The sequence below is a fragment of the Alligator sinensis genome, unplaced genomic scaffold (assembly GCF_000455745.1).
Source record: "Alligator sinensis unplaced genomic scaffold, ASM45574v1 scaffold135_1, whole genome shotgun sequence".
NCBI lineage: Eukaryota > Metazoa > Chordata > Crocodylia > Alligatoridae > Alligator > Alligator sinensis.
In genome coordinates, this window is record NW_005842293.1 from 116,201 (window position 1) to 143,249 (window position 27,049).

Here is a 27,049-nt window from a genome sequence, read left to right on the forward strand (position 1 = left end):
TGTAGGGACATGGAAGCAGATTTGCTGCTCCTAGCAGCAGACTGCTTCGACTCCCCGAGGCCCAGCAATGGGCCCCTGCAGCAGCAAGAGGGAACCCTAAGCTCCCCTGGGTGCTAGCCCAGGGGCCAGGAGACAGCTGTCATCTGATGGGAGCTGGGACATTGCTCCCTGCCCCTGGGAGCTGCCTGCTGTTGGGACAGGCTCCACCACTGGAGCCCTGGTGGGGACAATGCCCCCCTGATCCAGCAGCATGGAGTTCCCAGCCCCTGCTCCACAATCATAGGGCCCAGACTGGGAGACCCTCCTCTCCCAGTGCCAGCTCTGCGGTCATGGGGCTGGCACTGGGAGAGAAGGATCTCTATGTCCAGGCCCCGTGACTGCAGGGCTCAGGCTGGGAGATAAGGATCTTCCAGCACTGGCCCCATGACCACAGAGCTGGTGCTGGGAGAGAAGGGTCTCCTAGCCCTGGCCCCCTGACTGTGGGGCTCGAGCTGGGACATAACGATCTCCCAGCCTCGACCCTGCAATCACAGAGTGGGGGCTGGGAGCTTCCTGCTGCCAGGGTAGAGGGACACTGTCCCTGCCTGGGCTCTGGTGGTAGAGCCTGCCCCAGCAGCACGCAGCTCCTGGGGGCAGGAGCATAGTAAGTAATCTCAAGTAAATTTGCTACTTGCATTTGCATTAACTTGAAATTAGAGCTAATTACTGTGCAGTAAGCATCTGCATATGTAAACGTGGATGCTTACTGGGCAGTTATTAGCTCCACTGCACAGTAAATCATCTTGTGTAAATGCGCCCACTGTATTTTAAATTTTCATACTATCACATCCCTTGCTAGGCTGATTTTATAAATAAAGTCATTTTCATGCCAACTTTTAATTCTTTCCTTCTTTCTTCCTTATTAACAGACCCCAATTCAAAGGGGCTCAGGTACATTATGCTTGTTATCAAGCAGTAACAAGCAAGAAAAAGGAGCAACAGCTTGACAAAATAATCAAATCCTACAGTCAAAACTTGAATCAGTGCTCATAATAATACTATGCACCATGCACTACCAGTGCCAACCAAATGAATGGTTTGGCAGCTAATACTCATTTGAAACAGTAAGCAAGCAATGGGACTTTGCTAAGTGGAATAAGCGATCAAGTCACAAAAGAAGACAACACTGAGGAATAAGAGAAGAGTCTACCTATCCCTAGGGATCATTTACAGCTAAAGGATTTCAGCATCCCTGGTGTTTACCATTGGTGACATGAGCTAATTTGTATGGTCAAGCAAATTAAGAGGCTTCAAATAAGACATTTAATTAAGCTATCACTAGAATGTTCTGTCCCTCTGTTAAAGGGAAATGGAGAAACTCAGAACACCACAGGGTTGGCATTAGTGATCCACTAGATGTAGCTCTTTCCTTTCAAGCAGTACTGAAACAAGGTCTTACCAAGAGGTTTGGCCACTGTAGGTTTTAGATAAACTACTAGGAGCAAACCTCTGATTAACTGCAGTCATTAAGGAAACCCTGACACTCGCAGCAAGTGGTTTTCTTGATTCTAAGCTGCATTGTATCCAGGGTCCTGGAGGCTGAAGAAAGTGAACCATGCCCTGCTTGGGGATCCTTTCTGTGATGTCAAAGGCAACTTGTTTACCAAAGTTCTCAGCTAATTTTAATTTGTAAGTCTTTATTTAACTTGATTTATTCTATTTAAGCATTATGCTCTGCACCTCCCCAACTCACTGTAATATCCAAGCACCACATACACTCCCAAAGCAATTTGGCTTGAACATGATACTTTTTACTTCCTGACTTCAAACTGTTGCATATCATCACATTAAAGTTTTTGGTTTGCTGTGCTTTTCCCCACTTATAGCGGCATTGCAATATAGAATGACTTCAATATACACTGTGCCTAGTGTATAATATCAGTATGAGACATTATTTATAATCACTGAGGATTAGAGGGAATGTATTATGAGAGAAAAATGGAGTAGCATTGTGTGAAGCTTCACTGAGCTTTGTCCACTAAGATCAGCAGGGAATACAGGCCATGTTGTGCAAATGAAGCATATTAACCAATTCCTATTATTTCAACTGACATAATCAGGTTTACGTAGAAAACAAAAGTTTCAGAAGCCTCCTCTGGCATCAAATTTACTGCATTTTTTATAACTCATGTAATTAAATTGCATCATTTTTCCCATGCATTACAATATAACTGCATGAGTAACATCTTTGGAACTTGACATTATTAGTTGAATAAGAAAGACCATCCATCAGTCATAATGCAATTATGATGGAAGGTGACCTATCACTGCTCTTTACTGTATAAACTCTCTCTCACATTAGTAATTAAATTGAGAACAAAAGAAAAAGAAATCAGACATTAAAAAACACATGTATTCTTCTTTGGTAGCACAATAATGAGTTTCCATTAAATTCTTCTTCTCAGAGACGGTTGCAATCAATAGTACATCAGTATCCAAGTGCTAATTGTAATTAATTTTGTTATTCTTGTGAGTATTTTAAAAACAACTAATGACTGCCTCCAAATTGTGCAAGTTGCTTTTATCTATTATATGGGAAAGAAAGATCAGAAGACCTGGAAATTCAAGGTTCTTTTTAAGATCATGTGTTAGCACGTCTTTTTTTCCCCTTTGGAGAAAAATAATAACAAAATAGATACTATACTGAGAATCTTAAGGGTTTTTTCTTCAGCCTTATACGGCTGCCATGCATACAGCTTGAGTTCCCATTCATGTTAATGGCACCGCCATACAGAAGAAATGCCTCTCTCTCAATGCTCAGCATTTATTTATTTGCATTTATTTCCATTCTTCTTCTTTCCATTTGTGACAGACAAAAAAACTACACCTTCAAATGCAACAACAGAATACTTGATAGCAATGCTTTCTCTTCACTGGATTAATAAATGATTAATGAACTGCTACTAATGAAACCTAACAGTTACGGGTTTTTGCAGAGAAGAAACACAATCTTTCCAAGTAAATGCAATAATATGCTTTCTACTTTAGAAATATTTAAAAACCCTGAGATTCCCCAGGAAAGATTTCAGGCCGATACAACTGTATGTGGGAAACTTTTCCCACTCCTTAACTGCTTCTCTTTTCACATGATGAAGGACAAGGTAAATCACTAGTAAATCCACTTTCATTAGTCAAGAAACAAGAGCCATCTTCAAACACTTACATAGACTAAAGGACTCTCTATTTTCTCCAGCTTTACCTCTACTTTTCTTATGCATCACATGGTAGAAACTCTGCTTCCAGGTAAGGAAACCTAGATAGGAGTTTCTTAATAACCTGTCCATGCTGCTCAAGTATCCTGAAGACTTCACTGTTCATTGATATGAGACAGTTCAGAGGCTGTGTATTCCACGATAGCTGGGGTGGAACAATATTGATGCACCTCTTTTACTTTCTGTTTCAATGTTTATACACTGCCTCAAAAGTATTCCCCAGCCCAAGAACCTGGAAAATCCTGAGTGAGAAGTGAACACACAAAGCCAAACTAATTTAAAAACTGTGAAAATGGCAGCTGAGATACTGATATGGTCTAGTGGTTGGACTGTGAAATCTCTAGTCAGGAGATGCAGTTCTGCCATTGACTTGTGTGAGGCTTAAGGCAAGTAGTTTACTCACTGTTCTTCAATTTCTCCATCTTTAAAAGGGGGCAACACACATACTTACCTTAGGAAAGCACCCATACAAGTGATAGATGCTATTACCTGAACATATCTTACCTATTCTCCAACAGTGATTTCTTCATCAACGTATCTGTTTTCAACTCCAAACAAGGTTTTTAATTGTAACCAACTCAAGCTCTGTTCTTTCTGCTTCCTACATCATTTGCCATCAAGATGTACGTACTGGAACGTAGCAACTAGTTTTCAAGCCATGATGCATGAGGAAGAAAGGATTACACCTTTGCATGTGTCAAAACTTGTTTGTTTCAGTAAAGTAAGTGGCTGTGATGCCAGCATTCAGTAATACAATGACTTCTAATCATGTCTATAGTTTAAAATATAATACTTCCCTTGGTTCTGACCAGCTCAAGTGATAAAACAGGGCCACCCACAATAGCCCACAGTCAATATCAATCCAGCTCTGAAATCTGTGACTGACCTGTGGATGATGTATCTGCTTTGGAGATAATCTAAAGCCAACACTAGCTCAGAGATGAAGAGTTTCACAGTGGTTTCTTGAAATCGGACATTTTGCTGTAGATGATAGCGTAGGTCCCCTCCAAGAAGAAGGTCCACCACCATGAACATGTCCTCCTCATCTTGGAATGAGTACCTGGAAGGGTACAAACAACATGTTAAAGACAAATCTCAGTTCAAAGAGCACCAAAATAAGGAATAGAATATATTGTCCTCAAGTTCTGTTATCAAAGCTTAATTGCATCCATTTAAGACCAAAATTGTCACAGTCCCAGATCTACCCGGGATTTTGTCAGCATCACGCATAATGTTTGGACTTCTAAAGCAACTCCAAGTTGAGAGCTCTCAGCTTCACATGCCACTGGGTCCACAATTTTTCAAAACAGATCAGCAATTGTTTGATAAGGTCTAAAATGTTCATAGTGTTAAGACTAATCAAATTCAGGGAAAATGTACTGATTATAAGACCATTGGAAGGAGATAGGTAATATATATTTTTAAAAGCTCAAGTTTGGTGCATCTTCGTAGAAATCGTCATACACTTATTTTTAAAAAGTAATTGGTTCACAGGTATTAACAAAAGATAACACCACTCTGTCAGCCATTCAGTGTTCAGAAGCAATCATACAGCAGGGAACTAATGTAGCAATATTATGCAGAAACAGAAAGGAATATTTAGAGTCCTCTGACAAAGAGCTCTAAAAATTCATCTTGGTTTCAAGCTTCTAAGGAGTTACTACAAAGAAGAACAGAAAAAAAAAATTAAAGACCTATGAAGAGACCTTGACAATATTGTAATCTGGGGAGTGTTTTCTTTAATATCAATAAGGCACACTGCATATCAATCTTTGCAATTATGCCTAAATCAAACACTCATATTTACATTTCTGTGGCAAAGTCATGATTGGATTGATCTGGTCACATCTGTTTATTTATCCAATTAACTAATCCCAAAGAGACCAAGATTGCAGCATTTCACCTGATGCAGGTGGTACTGAATAAATACTGGCACAAAAACAAGAGGTACCCTCATGGTTTGCTGTGTACTTCTTACAGTCTCTATAAACTCCAATGGATAACTTGCCAGCTTAAGGACCCACCCATCCCAAGGTTCACAACCATCTAATTTTAAAAGGAGTGGGATACTTGACCATGAAATTCAAAGCCATCCCTACTCTAAGGTTTTATCTACACTAAAAAGTTTGCCTGGAATAGCTATATCAGCTGTTCTGATATTCTTCCTTCCTGCTTATTTCACAAAGGTATTTTGAGGGCAACCAGTAAGTATTTGTTTAGTGCTTCACAGATGAGAAACATTAAAGGTATTTTTTCTAGATATAAAGACATTTCCAACATTTTGGGAGCAAGATCATATTAAGCAATAGGAAGTTTCTTTTTCATTGGAATAAAATTATGTTAATTTAAAAAGTGGCCAGAATGAACTATAATAGTCCTTTTTAGGGTCAGGTCATCAAACTATTGCCCTTATAGAAAGAAAAGAAACTCCCACATGCTTTGTATATTTTCAAGATTATTTTCTCTAGTATTTGCATGGTGCTATAGGGGATCAAAAATAGAATAATTTTTTCCTTAACAATTTAAGTTTCTCATTAGATGGATTCTGATTTCCTGTCTTTTTCTTCCCATTCCTATCTGCCTCTAAAACCTAGTCCCAACCATACTTCCCAAACTTGTAACTTCCCAGAAGCTTGATTTTATTTATTCTCGTTTGTGCAACAGCATCAATAATGAAGTCAGCAGAGACTCTGTCAAACCATTGCTGATGACCTCACTGTGGGAATATAAATACAAGAGACATTGACTTTGTGTGACTCCTACATCATCATCAGGCAGGTTTTAAAAAAGTTGTCTACTTTTCATAATGCAGCCCACAATAACCAGGAGTAGCAACTGATGAGAAAATCCAGTTCAGCGTCTACATCTCCAGGCTGGAACATGTTAAAATAGCCATCAGATCTCCAGAGAATTTAGCTGCCAAAACTCAAGCAAGTCTCAGCTCGGTAAGATTTTTCAAAGGTTATGGATTTTCATAAGGAAAGTTTCATAAGGTGGGAAAACAATCCCACTCCATGAAAATCTGTCTGAATTTGGCAAAGTCCAACCTTGTGTCAAGTTTCAAGTCCCTGCTAAAAGAATGGATGCACTAAAGCTTCTTAAAGAAACAGCTGAGTTTATATAAGCTAAGAATGTTTAGTTTATATAAAATAATGAATTTTCCCCAAACTCATTCTTAGAAATGAATGAACATTTTCCCTAAAACTTTCTCAAGAATTTATCCTCTGGTATCCACCTAGCATAGGAACACAGACTGAAAATAAGAATATAATAGGAAGTGTCAGACTACTTTAACTGTAGGCAAGTCTATCAGCTTCAGTCAAAAAGGCAAATCAAAATGAGGACTCAAGTAATCAATACTCCCCGGACTCTGAATGTTCAGTGCTCACAGCAGGCCCTTCAGTATAGAAATGAAAAGTGTTTGCTCTTCTGCCAAGAGATTCCCACAGGAAACAGCATAAGCAATATGATGCTAAATCAGGTTATGCTTTTGCTTAAAAGGAAAGCAAAATGCGCTAACTTCAGCAGTCAAACCAGTAGAAAGTGTTGTTTAAACCCTTATCAAGCTAGAAGACTTACATCACTAGCTTTAAGGAACAACTTAAAAATCCTCTTGGGGGAGACAGACAAGCCTTTACTAGCCTTTACTAGACAACGCTATTTCATATGGCAGCTTCCAGCAACTGCCACAATACAATAGAGCCCGAAAATCTACATTAAAAGAGAGAGAGAGATGAACCACCCCTTCAGGTACAAGGTCTTATGTTCAGTTACTAGCATGTAGAGCAGGGCTGACCAACCTTTTCCTCAGCATGACCGCATTTAAACATTAGACATTTTTTGCAACCCCAAAATGATGCAGACACTATCAACAAGGAAGGAGTCACCAAATTTCCGCTTCTGTGTCTTGCACTCCTTTCATTTCTTGTTCTCATCCTTGTCATTAGTGTTGCTGCTAGAGCTCAAAGCAGAAACTTGTTGGAGAAAATCATCCATGTTAGATTTATCAGTCATGTAAAACACCTTTCAGCCAGTCGGTATTAACATACTGAATTTACAACAGCTTCCTGTAATGTACAGGCACCTTGCATCAGAGCTGCAACTGTCTTGCGTGGATGAATAATGTCATGCACAAGAGTTGCCTATTTATAAACAGGAAAAATATTTATCATAATCAGTTGACACTGTCAAGCATCTTTCAACCCCATTTTTTATTGCTATGATCCCAAATGGGGTTACAACCACAAGGTTAGGAACTGCCAATCTAGAGTATTTGGGGCTTCAGTGCTCTAACTCCCTTAGTTTATAGTGCTCAGACAGTCAGATACTTCGTGTATGTGTCCACATTAGGTAAATTTTCACCAAATGTTTGAGGATTTTCTCAAGAACATACCCTTAATATGTCACCTCTGACAATGAGCATCAGCTTAGAGGATTTAGCTATTAGGTGGATCAGAAGAAGTATTTACATTTCAGTATGTAATGTGAGGTAAGCAAATCCTGCAACATTTGGGTCAAGTGGGCTACAACAATGTCAGATACAATGCACTGTCATATGTATGGTATCTTCAGGAGTACAGGGCTTTTCCCTGAAACAGTCCCAACACCTGAAATGCCCAAGAACTCCTGTCTACAATTCTGAAGAAGGTACACAGTGTGTGTGTGTGTGTGTGTGTGTGTGTGTGTGTGTGTGTGTGTGTGTGTGTGTGTGTGTGTGTGTGTGTGTGTGTGTGCGTGTGCGTGTGAGATTACACAAACATTTTTCTCATTAGGGTTATCTTCTGCTACTAACTGGTACACTGTGTGACTGCTTTGAATGACAAGGCTTATGCTCTTTACCCCTTGAGGTAAGACCAAAGCTTTTAACTCTGTAAAACCCATGGCCCATGTTCAAAACCCCATTGACTTAAATGGGGTTAGTTATATACATTCTTGTTTCACTGTAGCAGCCACCAGCATCAAGAACAGGAGTATTTCCAAATGTGTAGTAGAAATATTGCTCTGAAGGCTAGAGCTGAGACCACTAGGACTTGGGAAGAGTGTCTGGACACTGATTTCACTCTGCTTTCACTCTGCTATTCATGATGGATTAACATGACTTCTCTCTTTCTGGAGCCCCAGATAGGTCCAAGGAAGCTTATCAGGAGTGGGAAGAGAGTGTAGACAGATGACACAGAGGAAAATCCAAAAAAGTGACTGCAGCTGCAATCAGAAATGGAGAAAAAAGGCTAGAAGCCAGTATTGTGCAGGAATTATAATGTGCATGTGTCTTCTTGTACAGATTGCCAGCAGCTTTTTACTAGTGCTGTGCCAGTTGCCCAAATAGTTTGGGGATGCATATATTATTCACCACTCCACTTTTAAAAGCCCCATGGAGTGTCTTCATTTATCTTGTAAACAGCTTCCTAAGTATCCCTACAAGACAGCTCTATTGATCACCTATGGGCTGCATCTTTTTAATGGCTTTTCATGTTGGCAACTCACCCTGTTGATTGGATAACATATATTACCAAAACAAACCAACGACAAGAAAAAAAATCTACTAAACAGCATTGTCAATAGGTCATGAGCAAAGATTAGCTCTCTCATTTTCGGGATGGGAAGCTAAAGACCATATGAGAGAATGGTGGGTGATGTAACACTAAGATACAGTAAGACATGCCATTGCCTATGCACATATCTTTGGCCATGAGCTGCACAGAATCATATTGTGAAATTTGCTTTGAGTTCTCTGTTGAAACTTGAGATAGTTCCAAGTTTTGCTTTCTGGAAAAGCTTGAGGTGGCAGGATCCAGGGGTCTGGCTGTGGTCTAACCTTTAATTAAAATGAAGATAAAACGTAAAATGGATATGCAGTCAAAATAAGCATTCAATCCATATAGAAGATTTCAATAAAAAACCGTCAAGGAGCCAGCATCATTCAACAACTTGTGATCCTCAGTGGCATGCCTATGGTTCTGTGCTTTGGTTTGAAAAGTTTGTCCTGTTCTAAAATTATCTTTACATCTAATAAACCTAATTACCTGGTATCCTGCAGGGATCTCATAATTAGATCTTATTTACCTTGGACCCTACTAAGCTGCCATGTAATTAAAGAGAAGTCATATGACACTTTAAACATTACTGATGTCCTAATAATATTACTGTCTGGATTTAGCAGAGTATTATTTAAAGCTTCCTTCTACTGTTCCATTGCAGGAAAACATGCTGGACCAAATGAAGATGGAGAGGTTAGCATGCCTTTTATCATTGTGTTGATCAGTCCTGATGCTGGTGGCTGAAAAACTACTGAAAACAGCTTATGTAGGCTGCATGTATCAGGTCCTCTTAAGAAAAGAGATTATTTTGCATACACATTCCCCAAAGAGATATCTGGGGTTTTGCAATAAAATCTGGATGACAAGGTTCACCCCTCCCCACAACCCCATCACTAGCTCCATGACAAAAGTCCTTTTATCTTTGCTGATTAGCATTAGTTTGGAAAATATCAATAAGGTTTTAAAGCTGGCCTCTGATAGCACAAAATAAACCAGACAATCAAACTGGAAAGTGGCAGAGAACAAAGGGAGAGGAAACCAACATTGATTAAAATGAAGACTGATCTCCTGAAGTACTTAGTGGGTGATGCATGCTTCCACCCGCTCTCTTCAGTATTAAATTTCTGGGCACCTCCTGCCAAGATGGATCCAGTTTGAACAAGATCCAGTTATTTTCACCAAGGTTATTAATCGCTATAGCTCAGAAAATCAACGTGTGTTGTGTTAAAAGGTAATACCATGTCCCCATTCTGGGATCTGCACCTGTTTAAGCAGTTCAAAAGGGCCAGTCTTGGCACAAGGAATTGTGGGCACTTCACACCTTGCAGACAGAGGCTTCACATGCTTGTCAACTTGTGCATTTTAAATGACAAAGCTGCAGTGAATTTGCTGATGTAGACTATTTGATACACCCAGGAGGCCAGAGTTAATCTAACCTATTTGGTATTTGCCAAAGCCATCGGCACTAAAGGTAAATGTTCCTGAGGAAAAGGCCAAGGGCAACTTCTATTACATGTGCATTTCTGCCAGGCAGCCTCTACAGCGAAAGGAATAAAGATAAATGGAATCGATTCTTGCTGTGTAAAGTCAGTGGGCATCCACTCAGCTATAAAAGAAGTAGGTTGTGGCAGGGGAGGGGTCCCATTATGTGAGCATGGTTTGAATCCAACTGTATTTTCACATCGTACTGGAAACTGTTGCTTTTATCAAGAATCTGTGTTAAAACTGGGTTAAAAGCAAAAAAGAGCTGCAAGGGAAAGAAAAATAAGCATAAGTAAGCAAAAATAAACATTTTTAAATACAAGGATTTATATTAAAAAAGAAGAACCCTGAGGTTTTCAGAACTACTGAACTACCACATCTCCAAATGCAGTCAATGGCAATGTAGGGGCTCAGCACTTCTGCAAAGGACGCTTAGGAAACCAAAAGTGTGAAAATAACAAGTGAAATGATTTACCATAAATTAACCAGGAAGGGATGCTCCAGGCCCTGCATAATCTGCAGCTCTTTAAACACATTTCGCACTTCATTACGCTCCACACACTTCTGTTTGTTCATGTATTTCATGGCGTACATTTTCTTGGTGTCATTCTTCTGCACAATGCAGACCTATGCGGAAGCAAACCAAGGCACTAAGATGAGGGTGGAATTGGCAGAAGAAAACAATATAGCACATTTGTACAGGTAAAATGTGGTCACAGAAGCACCCTACTGTTTGCTATAATGAGATTCATGCTGCTAAGTCCCAGCTCCACACAATTAAGATTTGATCTTCCACATTACATTATAGAAGAATAATTGTTATTCTTCTAATTGGGGACAAAGCTGGGAGGTCAGGGAGTCTCAGAAAATCCCCAAATCACCCATTTTCCTTGTGTCACATGTCATTGCCCCTCAGAGAATGTGGATTTGTGAGGAGACGTGTAAATAACTGAAAAAATTAGATGTAGACTAACTTCAAACAAAGCATCTTTCCAAACAAAAAAATTAAGAAGCTTTTAAAATGTAAACTTCTTTGATTTTTGGCTGAAACTATCTGCAGAATTTAGCATAAAGTTGTGGCCAACCTGACACTGCATTTTAATGTAATTGCTGGAAAATTTCACCTCTCCCTGATTGTCAGGCATGATCTCTCTACAGGGATTGACAGACCCTTTCTTGTGTGGACCAAGTAACCCACCAATATCGTAACTTCTGGCAATTCCAGACATGGGTTACCTTAGAGAAATCACTGTAACAGGAAAGGAGAAGGGGGAGAGGACAACAAAGCTAATACAGTGTTTAAATTAAAAACGTGGCATTTCAAACACGCCTCTGCTCAATATTCACCACACACTGCAGTGCTGCTCTTGGAGAATCATGATTCTTTATCAAGAAGACATCACCACATTCAAGTTTACATCATGGTAATCTGTCTTCTGAGGGTATACACCCATTCAGCTGATTTGGTTTATCAGTAACTAAAACTTAATATCCTGCAATATAGTTTGAGGATTCTGAATAGACGAGAAGTCAGCCTTACTCTCTTCCCGAATTATCAGGAGTTGAAGTTCAGGTCAGACAGAGCAATATTCCATATATCTGCAGTGAGCTCTCAAAAGTAAGCCTTTTTGATGTGCATATTCCTTGAACTGCTACAGGCTTTGTCATGCATGCAAACACTACTTCTGTATTCAAGAAGCTTACCTTTCCGAAGCTGCCTTTCCCAATGGCTCGCAAAATTTCAAAATGGTCAAAAGTGACTGCAAGAAACAGCAGATATTCATACATTAATCATCTGATCTACAATTTGATTTTGTTCTAGTTTTTCCCTGAACAGAAACTGTTGTGAAAAATGAAAGAATTTCTCGGCAATTCATTCCTCTAGTTGATAATGGACAGCAGGAGACATGTAAAGATGGCTCTTTGTCACTCACAGTAGTTGCATTGATTATGTTGTACTCTGTTCGCCTGCGAAAGCAAGGACTTTCTTGGGATTTTACACATCTCTCCTTAATGGCATATGAGGCAGGAAACCATCATCCGAGCCTTTTCACACCACCTCTCCCACTGAGGACTTGCTTCCACTGAGGTCAAATATGAAACCATCCATGTCATTAAGTATCTATAGAGTTTGATGATTATGAAACAAATACCTGACATAGGAGCCTGAGCTCAGAGGGTCCTTGTGCTTTAGGTAATTGTTATGCTAATGGCACAGCAGAAGGCAACATCACCAAAAGCTGCAAACTTCGCTGTCATCCAGCACTAAGTATGCCTGGTCTCTGCATAGCCAGGAGACTCCGACCTACTCTACACACTTTTATGGGATGCGAAATATAGTCAAAAGAAGGAAAACCTAATAACCATTTTATTTCCCCCTTTGGCCTCTGAATAGTGGTAGAGTACTGGGCCATGCTTCCCCAACTGCCTCCACGAAGTATATGCAGGTGATTCTCGTAGCAGTAACTAGAATGAAGCATATAGACTGAGTGCTTGTGATTAGCCTATATATCAGTGTGTATGTCACCTGAAATGACAAAGGGATTTCTAGATGGGTAGCATATGAAGAGACAAATTAACCCAACCTCCCATCGTCTTGGAAATTGGGGTGAACAACAGTAATAAGCACGTTTCAGGACAAGGAACTGAACACTAATTTCAAAATCATGGGGTTCTGGCTAGGGCTTGTTCATGACCCCATCTGGCACTATACCATATAGCCATTAACTAAGAACAGTCCATGCCAAACCAGAGACCCATTCCTTACAGCAGCTACTGATAACTACTTAAAAGGCACTTAAACCTCATTAGATGGCTGATTTGAGGCACCAAATGAAGGCTGCTGATGGATTTCTAATAATGCATCAGGTTTAGTTAGCATGACCCCTAAATGATCAAGCACCATGGAAGTAGAGGGCCTGAAATTACAGAGTTAATTTGCATTGTTCATCCACTCATTTCCAATCAATTAGTGCTTGGACAGGAGAGGACCATGTGCCTGACCTGCTTTGCAGAAAGCCCTTTCTAAATGGAACAATACAGCCCAGTGAGGATGTCCATGATGAATTCAAACTGACAGGGAGCAAGACATTTGATTACTCATTCATGCCAGTTTTTTCCTGTTGCACCACTAGCTGCGGAGCAGGCTGCACTCTAAATTGTTCCGCACTTTAAAAGAAACAATACCAAACTTCTGCATTGGGGTCAGACGACTTTTTTTCTTTACAAAAAGTCACTTTCAAAATATTTTATTTATAAAGCGAGTTTCACACAGCAGAAAAGTGCCAGGTTGACAGCGCTAGACACTGACAGCCTCTGTTTACCCACTGAACGCGGGCAGTGGAGAAAGCAGTAGGGCAAGTTCTCCCCACTGTGGCTCCATCATTGTGCCACTGCGATGGCCTCCAGGGGCCCAGAGGAGAAGTTGTACTCCATGCTGCCACTTAGTCAGTGGCCTCTCTGTTGAGAGTAACAGGAAGAAAGCCAATTAGTGTTGACTGTTGTGGTGGGGGCACATAGGAATTGGAGAAAACTGGCTTAGCTTTCTCTCCATGCTCCACTCAGTCCCTAAATTCTCTGCTGAGACTGTCAGGAAGAGTGCCAGCTGTGAGGCTAGCATTTTATTAATTACTGTAGAAGACAGCTTTCTCCATAGTGATCATCCCCGTTGTCTGAGAGTTCACACAGTGAGGTTTTAGACACAAATAAAACTGGATTTTGCTTCCACGTCAAAGGATTCAAACTCTTTCTTGCAAACCAGTATTCTCGTATCATCATCATGATACAACTCATGGCTTGTGTTAAGTATAATGTGTGCAGTGCTTTACCACATTGTACAAACACCTGAGCAATCTCACCTGGGAAGGTGTCACATCAACCTTTCATGCTTGTAGAAAACCAAAGAACTCTCCCCTTTGCAATAACCATCCTGCTTGCATTTTGTTTGAAATCTTACAGGAGATCAGAAGGAAAATACCTTGCTTTACAAATCAGAACAAATGGATGCCCGTACTGAGCTATCGTATCTGTTTGGTGCAGACAGGTTAAGTCTTTTTGAGTATTTGCACTGAGATTTGTCCTAAAGGGATTAGGTGTCAAATTCCCTATAGTTCTTCGGAAATCTTTTCTGAGGTGTCTCATTAAAACTAGAGATTAGCAACAAAACAAAATCCCAAATATCCCTGGAGAAAATAGTGGCAGTTTTCTTGGGCTTCACCCAAAAATCTAGGTCTGATTCAGCAAATTTACACCAAGTTTAAAATGGTGTCATTTATGGTACCACAGAAGCCTTCTTGGGCTCCCTGTGTGTCCAGGTTCAACACGCTGAGGACATCCCTTACTGTTTCTTTTCCCAGATGGGAGGTTCCAGCCAAACCTGTCACAGGAGAACTAAAAGGGCTGACTACAATGACATAGATGAGATTCTTAGTTAACATCCCTCAGTCTGCACTGCAGACTACTTAAGCACTGTCTTATTTTCATGGAGGTATTGGTGTGTGAATACCTTCTGTTCATGTCTTATTAAACTTTCTTCCTCCTTTGCCTCTTAGATCAAAGGCTGCTTTGGGAAGTCCAGCTTCTCGTGATTGCCATCTGCAATGAATATAGTTCAAACCTTGAACTGAGCTACACAGAAACCAAGAGCCATTTGTTCCCCAAACATTTTATCAACTGAGATTTTTTCAGCAAGACTGTTGTAACTCACACTTCCACTGCAAAAGACACATTCTCCCCCACCAAAGATTCATACAGGATAACAGCCAAATTCATGTTTGGTCTGTGACAAAGAACAAGGGCACTTGATAATGACCATGACAGATGCTGACTGACATTAGGCTACAGCTTCACAGAGGGAACGTCTACATGAGATGCTAACTGCACAGTAGCTTAATAACACCGTGCAGTAGTGTGCCAGGTACAAACCGTGCTAATACGGTACTGTACAGTAATATTAGGCTACTGCGCAGTAAGTGTCACTAAAAACCTGTGCACTGGTGCTACTGTGCAGAAGCACAAATTACTGCACATTGATTTAGTACTTGGTTATCCAAGTACTAAACTTAATGTACAGTAATTACGGTGCATTAAGGAGCATGTAGGACACCCTGTATATAACAGTAGAAGCAAATCAGAGCAGCATCAGGATTTAAGTCCTAACTGGACTTTACACTGTTTAAAAAGAAGATCATATGGAAAGAAAACATGGCAGTAATTTAAACTGATCTTATTTGAAGATAAACCATGTTAGAGAATTTACCATGCAATATCGTGGAGACTGGTATTGGCCTCCAACACTGACCAGTATACATAGCTCCAGAGGAGGGTGAAAACACACACACAACAGATGGTCACTCTTTCATTTTGAAATTTCTTACTTCTCAAGAGACCAAATGCACCTACAGAAGGAGGTAATCTGTGCTGAAAGCAGCCTATAAACCATATAGACCAGATGAGTCCAGTGGTATTTTCCATTGCTGATTTTTATTCTTCTAGAATATCTTGGTCTAACTGCACACTTTTTTTACTACTTACTTAATAGACATGAGTAAATCAAAGACTGTGACCCAAACACATGAAAGCTTTGCACAATTCTATGGTGTGCACTCAAATTTTACCATCTGGGTTATGCACAGTCAGGCCACCTGCTTAGCCTGGTCCCATCAGGCCTTAACATATGAAAGTCTAAGAACCTCTGAAACCTAACCATAGCACTCCCACATGCACACTCTCCAGCTGCTTTGCCCTTCTTTCATCGTTTTATTGTAGTTTTGATTTTTGTTAAATAGATTCTAATCCGGGTATGACTTGTAAATAACATGACAGTTTTGATCTGTAGAACATCTCATTAGGGATGATCATTCTTTCTATCTCTCCATCCTACCTACCTTTTCATATTTTCACAGTGGGTCAATCCAAAAGCCTCACCCCTAAATGCTACTAAGCTTTGCATTGCTAAAAATCTGAAATAAAACCTAAATCATTCCATTTGGACCCATGTTTGCACAATGCAAATCTTAATTCAGTACTTTTTAGATATAATTGGATAAATCCTTCTCATCAAAGAAAGAATTCATATGATCATATAAGCTTGGGCAAATATTCTAGGTTCAGGAGAGGTGGCAATGTATATACAGCTATACAGTTGTGTATACAGTTAAGAACACGCTGAATGATATGCCTGAAACATTAAGCAAAGATTTGTAGTAGATCGTATTTGAATACAGATTCAAGGGGCATGATACAGATAAAAATGAAGGAGCTAAGGAAGCCTGAGAAACAGCCTCATGAAGGACACATCAACCCTGACAAAAGCCTCATTAAAATCCCATCTATTAAGTAGCAGTCACTACTTGAACGGGTGTATATTATCTAATATCTATCATCCAGTCATCCATCCCACTACTGCAAAAGAAGGATATGGTGTGTAATGGCTTCCATTCTTTCCATAAAAATATATTCCCGCTTTTAATTAACATCACTGAGAGTTTTGTGGATGCACCAATGAAAAATAGGCTTAAACTATGTATCTAGAGGAAACACACTCTCTTTATGCTCATATCATGACTTTATTTCTGACTCATTCAGAAAGTTTCCCCAAATTCTGACCACTAGTTTGAATCCAGCCCAAGGTCAGTCATGAAAAAAAGCTGTTACGATCTGAAGACTGGAAAATGACCTGAACCAAGTTAACTCCATTCCTACTGGACAGATGTTTCATGGATGTCAAAGTCAAAAAGGACCACTACAAATGTATAGTCTGACATCCAGTACTAGTTCTTGCTTGGTTCAATTTCAATAGCTGTGTTTGAACTAGAGCATACCTTTGAAAAACATTCCCTCTTGCTTGAAAAGATTTTCAGTGATGGAGACTTCACAGTGACCCTTGCTAAATCATTCCAATAATTAATTTGGGTTACTGTTAAAAATTTACCCTTCATTTCTAGTAAGAACAATCTACCTTCAACTTCCAATCACTGATTTTTGTTATACCTTTCTCTGATAAATTTCAGAACCTTCTATCATCGAATTACGACTTGTCATCTGAACAAGCTTGAATCAAAGCTGTGAATCCTAAGGATCTGATGCTCTAACAACTGAGCAACATGAACTCCAACTATAAATGCCACCACTACAGATGGAAATAAAACCCATGACCAATACGATGGTTAACAGAGAAACTAAGGACTAAATGAGCTTAAGAAGGGGAGGAGGAGGGGATTTAAGAATCTGTTGGCCTAATCCTGCCTTCACGTAGGTCAGTGGTAAAATTATCTTCAACATCATATGGAATAGAACTGAGCCACTGCTGAGCCACTTCAAAAATCCTGTCCTAAACTATCTTCTCACTAACGAGGTCACGGTTGAGATTCACTGTGTGGGGCAATGTGCGGCAATGTCTATGCTGTGCTAGTTGGGTGGATAAGGAAGAAAGCATTCAGCATTTCATTCTGCAAGGTACTGGGCTGCCTCAGCTTCTCTTGAAATGAGCAGGAGCAGGAAGAGATCAATATCCCACAGAAAACACTTTATAGGACGGGCTCTTCTGTCCCTCCAACTTTCTGTCAGTTGGGCACCATTTACCATCACCTGATGGACTAATGTCATCCTATTTTTTTTCCTTTTCATTCAACACAGAAGCACCCACAGCCACAGAATAACCCCGACCCTTTCTCAATGGTGTACAAGGAGTGGCATTTACAGGTCCAGTCACCAGATACAAACAAGCTACACCAAGTACAGGACCAAGGAGCAGGGGACAAAGGCAGCTGAGACCCCGTTATCTCTCACTCCCCAATTTCAAAAATTTCCAAGGCCATAACAAGTACTGATGGAAAGCAGACCAAATCAAGCAGCCTCTGAATTGCTCTGGCAGAAGCAATTTAATAAGGACCAAAACACTGGCAAGGGATCAGCTCAGGCACGTTGTATGTTCCTTCTTGTCCGTCTTGGTCCCCTTCCTGGTGTACACCACGCCGTAGCCCTAGAAATTCCAGTTCACCAAGGGAGCTGTGTCCAACCTCTTCCAACCAGGAATGGCCCAAATGGGATGGAGCCAAGGGTGAGAATCTGTCCCTTAATATATGTCCTGATCCTGACTCTATTAGAACTTGAGATCACCTTGCAGGACTATGACCTTACCTTGGTTAATACATTCGCTTTAAAACTAACTAGCTGTTATCTGAGGCAGAGCATTCTTAGAGTAAAGGATAAAAAGAGAGTAATGTAGTCATCTCATTTCACTTGAAGGCAAATCAAACCTCTGGAGAAATCCATTTAAAAGAAGAATCCAAATGCCATGTAAAGCAGTCACATAAGAGCAGCAACAACTCTGGAAAGTGATTCAAGGGGCATTATTATTATTTCTGGCGCGTATCACTGTAGTGCCTGGAATCCTCAAATGAGATCTAGACCCTGCTATGCTGGGTCCTGTTGCACATATGCATACTTTACAGGCGGAATAGGAAAGCTTAGGATAGACAAAGGGAATCCTATTATTACTGTTATTCTACAGGAGAAGGGAGGACGAAGGCATGGAGAGATTAAGTTACTTGCCTCATGGTCATAAAGATTATGGCAAAGCAGGGAATTGAATCTGAATCATCTGCACCCAAGTTTACTTTCTTTACAGCTCTTGGCTTTGCAAATTCACCATTTGCACTGTTTAAAGTGCCTGACTGAGCATGTGCAAACAACTCATTCTTATTTAGCAAATTAAACAAAAAACATTCAGAATATTTAAATCATGAATTATTATAATATACATTCTCTGCTAAGTGAATGAGTAGACACAACTTCATGGGTTTGTGCATTTGTATGCACACTATTCATATTCCTAACATCTTTCTTAAATGCTTGCTTCCTAAATAGAGGAGGGTACATTTCTATGGCATCACTTGAAAAAAATGTAAATTTCTCCCTATGGGAAATATTAAAAGATTTCTGTGAATTACAGCCCCAGCAGAGAGAATCCATTAAAGATTTTTAGTCACTGATTAGCAATTATTGAAATGGCCAGTGTTTCCAGCCATTAATCAAATTCTATAAATACAAAACGCCTCTCTCAGCACAGCGGATACTTGGGTACTCTTGAAAGCAATGCAAAAAAAACCAAGCCCTGAATATATTAACAAAATGGTATAGATTGATGAAATGAGTAAAAATCAAGCACAATCCTTGCTTGTCACAGCAACTTGGCAATGGGACTGAAGATTACTCTAAAGAAGACCCGGATACAGAATGAGTCATACCCATCATTAGCTATGTGTGCGCCTGAAACTGGACAGAAAATGCAGGAATTGGAGAGCTAGACCCAAATACTGCATAATATTTATAGGGTTTTTGTCCCCATGTGCCTAGTTAGGATCAAGGTCCCATTAATCTAGTGCTGAGCTGACCAAACCCCAGAAGCTTGGTTGTGAATACCTATTTTCTTATATACCTTAAACAACAATAAGCCCCACTGTTTTGTACTTGCCTTTCATGCACTATCTCAGATGTCTCACAAATAATTAATCTGACATACATATTTTTGTCTCAGTTTTCTAGATGTAGAGCTTGGGTCAGAGAGAGGGTTCAGTGACCTCCAAAGGTCAAATAAAAGAGAAATCACTGGGTAGGAACGGGACCCAGAAATGATTAGTCCTAACTGTTAGATCAGCAAATATGGAATTTGCCAGACCACTGAGCACAATGAATGTCCCGGTAAACGTAGCCTCCATTTTATCTTATTCTTGGGCTCACCAGCATCTCTCTTCCTTCAGTGTCTTGGTACCTACTGCCAGTTCTTAGCTGACATATATCACTAATGTTGATGCTAATGTCAGGCCAACAACGTGAAGGATTAATTATTGATGACATTAAGCCAATGTACTGAATGAGCGTCTTAGGAGAGAGAAACAGTTCTTTTTTTCTGAATGAATCTGGAAGCTCAACAACAAAAAGAGAAAACAAACCATATCCTCCTTCCTCTGGCTATATCTTCCTGTGCATTATCTCAATTGAGAAATTATGTTATTTTAAAGAACTCCAACCAGAAGCCGTTCAAACATTTGACTAGGTTTTGTCAGTGTCCACAGCATATAACGCTTCCCTGCCTAATAACAACTGCATAGTATTGATAGTTAACAGTTTTCATTGCAGCTTCCCAACATAATCTCCTAACTAACACTCTCCTATCTACCTCTCTGTTCACTCCTTTTCCACTTCACCAATTTTTCCTTTCCACACCTCCAAGGATTATGGAAGTAACCAGTTATGGTATCAGTCATTTTTTATCCATCTATTTCTAACTCTCTGTAGGATGCAGGGATTGCTATGGGGTCATAGTAGGCCCTCTACACTATAGGTTAGAAATTGATACGTGGCTTTATCCTTTAATTCATTAAAGTTTGTGCTCTTGGCTCAAATCCTTTGTTTCTCACATTGCTCATCTCTAGCTAGATTTACTTGGGTTTAACTTAGATCTCCTAACCTCCTTTCACTAGGATGCTGCCTGTAATATTTTTTAGTTCAGTCTGGCTTTGAACCCAACACTGAGGGACTGAAAAGCAGGCATTGGAAAGCCTGAGAAATGTAGCCCCAATTTATCCCAATGGAGGCAAGATGTTCTGCTTTTTGGGCTTGTATCATGTGTTCCTAGCTTTTTAAAATTAGCACACAGCTTGACTTATCACAAATTAATCCACTCGTGTCCACAGCCTAACTCACATTGTGTAGGATCTCCTCCAAGAATAATCCCATTGAAAGCAAGGGAGCTGTATACTCCATGTGACTAAGGGTGGCAGAGTTTGGCCCTAAATAAGGAAATTATAGGGTCTAATTACTTTATAAGGAAATTATTGGATCTAATTACTTGCCAAAAGTAATTTATCATGCAATTGATATTCAGGATCTTGCAACTGCTTTTGTGCTTTCCTGCTAATTGAGTCCAACAACATGTGGAGGAAAATATATTTGAGCGGGCAATTATCTGATTTGAAGATACACTTGGAATGAATTCTGTGAGGGGCAGAAGTTGTCCCCTCAGTAGTAACTGAGTGCCCTGAGCTCGCATTGATTTCTTTAGCACTCCAGAGATAGGAGGATTTGCTCTGTTATGGTTTTTTTACAGTGCCCAAGACCCGTTCTTCTCCTTACAGCACAAATGGAGTGGCAAACCTAGATGGGGTTACAACAAAGAGGGGAATTGATAAAGGTAGTCATCAGCATGGATAGGACAGAGTGAGATGGAGCAACGATTATAGTTATAAAGCAATCTAAAGCTACTTATGAGTTCATGGTCATCTTTCCTCTGGCTTCCAAGGACTGTAGATCAGGCCTTTGATGAGATTTAGTGACAACAAGACCCATTGAAAATACCTACTAATGAAAACAATGTCTTTTAAAAATCATTATCAAATGTAAATTAACTTCAGAGCTAGAACCATGCCTTTAAAGATTAAATATGCTTATTTTATTTGATCATCATATTTATAGGATTTATAGAAAATGCCTACATGTTTGCATGTTACCTATTACTATCCATTTCTATTGCAGTAATACCTACAGACCAAATTAAAGATCACAACACCATTGTGTGACCCACTTTTAAGCATGCTTTAAGACAGTGTGGCCCAAAAACTTATGATAAAAAAGAACAAAACACATTGCAAAATATCACCACAGATATCTATTGTAATCATGGGGGGAAAGCACTGGGTTTTAGCTGTTTTGGACAATCAAACATGGGAATAATGATTTATTCATTTTGCAGCCACTTATAGCTCCCATATTTGGGAGAAGAATATTAAATTGCCTTTAGAGAGACACTGGGATATACTGGACAGAACAGTCTGCTAGGAATGTGAAAAAGACACCTGGCTTTGAGTTCTGCATCTGCCAGCAGATTGTGATAGGCTTGATCCTGTCCCGTTGGAGTGAATAGGATGTTTCCAAATGGAAACAGGATCAGCTCTCACTGAATCTAGACAGATCACTTATATTCTATCTGTCTCAGTTCCCCTAACTGTATAATAGGCATAATTATGTGGCATGTCAAGTGCACCAAGAACTGGGGATGAATGGCTTTGTCAGTGTATTTAGCATGACCATAACGATACAAAGTTCCCATGACCAGAATCCACCTTTTTAAAATCATCCACCTCAATGCTAGAGAACTAGTGTTTTTATACTGCTATGGTATGTAATATAGACATTAGATTTCATGGACATTAGGGCTGGAAGGGACCTCGCAAGATCATTGAGTCCAGTCCCCGAATATAGCGTGATCTAAGACAGCAACACATTCAAGGAATACTCTACGTGCTCAACTCTATGCAAGAACTTCCAGTTCACTTACAAACGTATGAAAATAGTTCCCTGAAAAGGGAGTGATTTTAGAACATGCTTAATGCTTTTCAGAATGGAGCCCTTTGTCTGGAAAATAATCCCCTAGGCTTCCTCTGGTGTCCCACCCCTTCACAGTGATTATGAATAATTCCAATACATTTAATCCCTTGAGGTGTGATCATTGCTGAGGGAAAGTCCCTTTTTCTTAATTTGTCATCAGATGAAAAAAAAGGTGTCTGGCAAACCATCTTCAGCTCCCTCTGTGCAAAAATGAAGTTTATTTCCAACCTATGGGGACTTTTTACCATCTTGTACCATCTACACTTTTCCCAGAGCCTGACAAAGGGACTTTGATTCCTGAAAGCTTGCAGAAAAGGACAGTTTTCTTGCCATTTTCCAGTTGGTCTAATAAAAGGTATCATTTTGGAACCAAGGGTTCTAGTTTTTTGTATGCAAACCTAGTGAACTTTTTGGCCATGGGGGTACTACTGCTTGACAATTGAAAAGGGTCCCACTCCCTTTGCCATAAAAGAAAACCTACATTTCTTATAGGTGTATTTATTTCTTCAGTCATTAAAAACAACCCTCAGCAAAGCCTTGGTGTTAAGAAAGGTGACATGCACACAAGTGAGAGAGAGCCAGCAGGAAGAGACTTCTGTTTGTGACAGGCAGAATCTCCCACCCAGACCATGTCACTCCAAGGAAGAAAAGGGAAAAATCAGTCATCTATACTGCTGAGTCAATCCTGCAACTTATTTATGGCAGATGCTGATACCAAGTGCTTGAACATTTAAGATTAAAATTTGCAAACTCCAGGAAAACCTCATACTGAAGTCGGTTGTCCATCATTTTCTCCAATTACTTTAATGCGAAATAACAAACAATTGCACTAATAATTTGGGAGCAAGGCCAAGAGCCACTTTAGCCAAAGTGGAGGTTACTGTTGTCCATGCACATATTCAGCATTTATTACAGGTCTAGCAACCCAATGTACAGTAATGGAAATGGTGCATCATGTTCTCATTATGTTTGGAGGATATCATCATAAATTAATTCTCCAAATAAAGTCAGAGGTACAAAATCTTGTCTAACGTACAGCACAGGCATAGGCAACTGGTAGAGGGTGCACACGGGTGCACGTGCCCCCCCTGACAGGGCTGGTGCTCCCCCCGACGGCCGACATTGCTACTGTTGGTAGGGCTGGTGCCCCCCCGACAGGGCCATCGCTGTCGGCAGCTTCAGGGGGAGTCCCCCCTCTCCCCCCCCAGATTCAGGAGACACCAGTCACTCATGAGCACAGGGTTTGGAGGGAAGAATGGAATTGGGGCTACAGAATCGGGATAAAATGGCTCTAGATAGCAGTGGACACACACTGCTGCACATAATTGTTTTTCCTTTTAAAACAGAGCAGCGTGTTTCACCAACCACTGTGCACTGCAACAAGCACACTCAGAGGCCAGCCAGATACTCCCTTGCAACCATGGTGTGCAATCCCAGACTCTCTGAGAGGGATCTCCCGACTACCAGGATGGAATTCAGCCCTTCTGCTCCATGGTGGCACCAGAAGGGTAAACAGCTGCCTCCGTTCTCTTTTCCCCACAGCAGCACAGTGAAAGGCTGGTCCAGCCTTTTGCTCATTGCTTTGAGGCAGCCCTCCACATCCCATTTCCACATCCACTAACCATGGAGAGGTGAACTGGGCTTATGAAAAAGCCCATCAATGTCATTCCTGATGGTCAGGGGTAAGATTGCTATAGGAATTCTTTTTACCTGAAACCCGTATGTGCAATCCCCTATGACTCTCCCATCTTTTGACACCCTGGAACTACTGAGTTTGTCTCTTCAGCTAAGATGCATGCAATGTGCTCCTTCATAGGCTTCCTGACTGTTCCCTATCCAGATCACTGCACTGACCTCTCATTTCATCTTTCTGAGCTGTTACTGTAGTTGATGACCAAGTGTCTAAGTGAGCACAGCTTGTTACTGACATGTGGTTCCCCCCCAGCAGTCCTCTTGTTATAAACTAGACCAAGAACCAAACTGCAGCATCAGCAAAGACATCACTAGAAAGAGTGGGTCATTGCTAAGCTGCTCCTGTGAAAACACTGAGAAAAACACCAGTGTATCCAAATATAGATCTCAAACCTGGTCATAACAATAAAATAAATTCACTGGAGTGTTATATGTGTGTGAAGTGGTATAAGGACAAGGTGGGTAAGCAGTATTATAATCCTTGTTTTACAGATAGATAAACTAGGAGAAACTCAAGCACAGACAAGCCAAGCAAGCTGTTCAAGGTCAAACAGCACTGGCAGAATCAGGAATAAATCTCAAAGCTCCTGACTCCCACTCACCTGCTGCAGCCCCTAAGCCAGTGGTTCTCAACATTTTCTGCCTCAAGGCACCCTTCATTGGACTCAAGGCACCCTCCATCACTTTTAAGAATTGAGTATCACCCAATTTCAAAAATGAATTTATATATTACTGTATAGTGCTTTCCCCCTTGAAGAGGAGCTGAGCAACAGGGGTGGGGGATTGTTCAGGTAGGGACAAGTCTGAGCCTTCATTTATATACTTATCTGCTTATCTCCAAACACCTTGTCTGTCTCCTCACACCTCCTGGTACCCTTCAAAGGATGCAGTGTCATCCCAGAGTTTCCGTGTACCCTGGTTGAGAAACACTGCGCTAACCTCTAGCAATATAGGATTCAACATGGAGTACCACTAGGTACCAGAGGCAGGTACTGTCCTTAACCAGTGTAATAACAGATCGGTGCTCTGATCCATGCCTACTATCCAGCTTTACTCCACAGGTAATAATGACTCTCTTCCTTTTTGAATGGTTTAATTAGTTCTATCTAGTTCAGCTGCTCTTTACCAGCTCTGCTGCCACTCCTCTTTGCTCTACAGGTTTACTGCCCACTTCCCCTGTTTTTCAAGTTTATATCCCCCTTTTTATTTACATTAGGGATGCCCAACATCTAAGGGCCAGGGGCTCCACACCACGTGGGCCACACCAGAACAAGCTTTGGGCTGCCTGGGCCACATGTTGTGTTGGTTACCCCCACACAGCATCGTGACGCTCAGGTCCCCCTGGCTGCAGACTCCCCTGGCACCGTGGGCTGCATTGCACTGTGTTGTGCCATTCCACCGTGCTCCGTGGTGCAGGAACTGGAAGCCAGAGGACGGAGGGGGGAGCCTGCAGACAGAAAAATGGAGAGCAGCTGGGTGGGAACTTGGTGGGGGGGGACACAAATTAACCTCTCTTAGGCTACCTGTAGCCCAGCAGTTGAACAGCCTTGTGTTACATACTGGAGTTAAATAAAAACAATTATTCTCCAGGGTATTTAACTTAGGCTGCATCTTCTTTCCAGATTTGAGGAATGCCATTTTGTGTCTAAAAGCTTGTCTACAATCTTTCTTAACTATATAGCTGGTCCAATAAAAGACATAATCAAACCAAAGAAGGAAATCAGGAAGCCGGAACTGGTTCCGTGACTACTGCCCTCTCTACACATGGAACAGAAAGTTGGGTCCTAAATTTTTCGTGGTTCCATTGCATGTACAGCTCCAAAAACTCCTGCCTGTCTGCCTTTTTAACATATAATGTTTTTCTGCCTCCCATCATGCATAAAGAATGTGGAAGGTTATTATGAAGGTTGAAGGAAATTTACCGTAAAGATTTCATTTTGCACCTGATAAATATCAATTATATTTCATGTCACTGGACAAAACTGAGACCCTACAGAGGGAGACAACATTTACCCATTTAAGTGCCAAGATCTTTCAGTATTTGATTATTTTAAATGTCTCAGACAATCGTAGTTTATAATGACAAGTGACTATCTTCTGTCTTTATTTATATATTTTTATCTATGCTTTCATGTGGCATCCCAAGTCTCAGTTAATAAATCAACTCATATAACAGGAAATAAGAGCATTTTTCTAACTCTGCATCTATACCCTTGGCTGGACCCTGACACTAGGTATTAAGGCTAATACTATGGCAATGCATTTGCATTTTCATGTTCTGAGCTATCGGTGCTGAGTGCTGCGTAACACTAGCAGCTATGGTAGTCTGGAAGGGCAAATTTATCAAGAAGCTCCAATACCATTGTTGCTGGCTGGCATCTCCAAGAACCTTCATCACCGAATGGGCAGGGAAACACCCTATGCCCAAGCTGTTCTCCCACCAGCCTTAAAACCATCACTCCTTGGTTGGATTTCCAAACTCCAAACAGGTACTCTCCATCTTCAAAACTGACAGTCACGAGAGGTCACCCGCAGGCTCCCAATGACCTTGTCACTTCTCATAACCATAGTTCACATGGTCTCCCAATACCCATCTATAGGATGCACACGTATAAACCATGTTGGTGTTTAGCAAGAGCAGTGAAGTAACAGTTGGTGTGTGCTGCTGTGTCCACTCTTGCAGGCCTTAGCAATCCTGCT

The 27,049-nt window shown here is 40.7% G+C and overlaps 1 protein-coding gene across 3 annotated transcripts in view; it reads right to left on the reverse strand.

The window, feature by feature from the left end:
* STK32A (serine/threonine kinase 32A) overlaps positions 1–27,049 on the reverse strand; it is a 72,646-nt gene that overhangs the window by 41,040 nt on the left and 4,557 nt on the right. For all 3 annotated transcript variants that reach the window (XM_025209547.1, XM_006028164.3, XM_025209546.1), the window contains exons 3-5: positions 11,975–12,030; positions 10,746–10,897; positions 4,138–4,311 (exon numbers count right to left, since the gene is read on the reverse strand). In XM_025209547.1, coding sequence (XP_025065332.1) covers positions 4,138–4,311; positions 10,746–10,897; positions 11,975–12,030 — 382 coding nt within the window. The remainder of the gene's footprint in view (positions 1–4,137; positions 4,312–10,745; positions 10,898–11,974; positions 12,031–27,049) is intronic.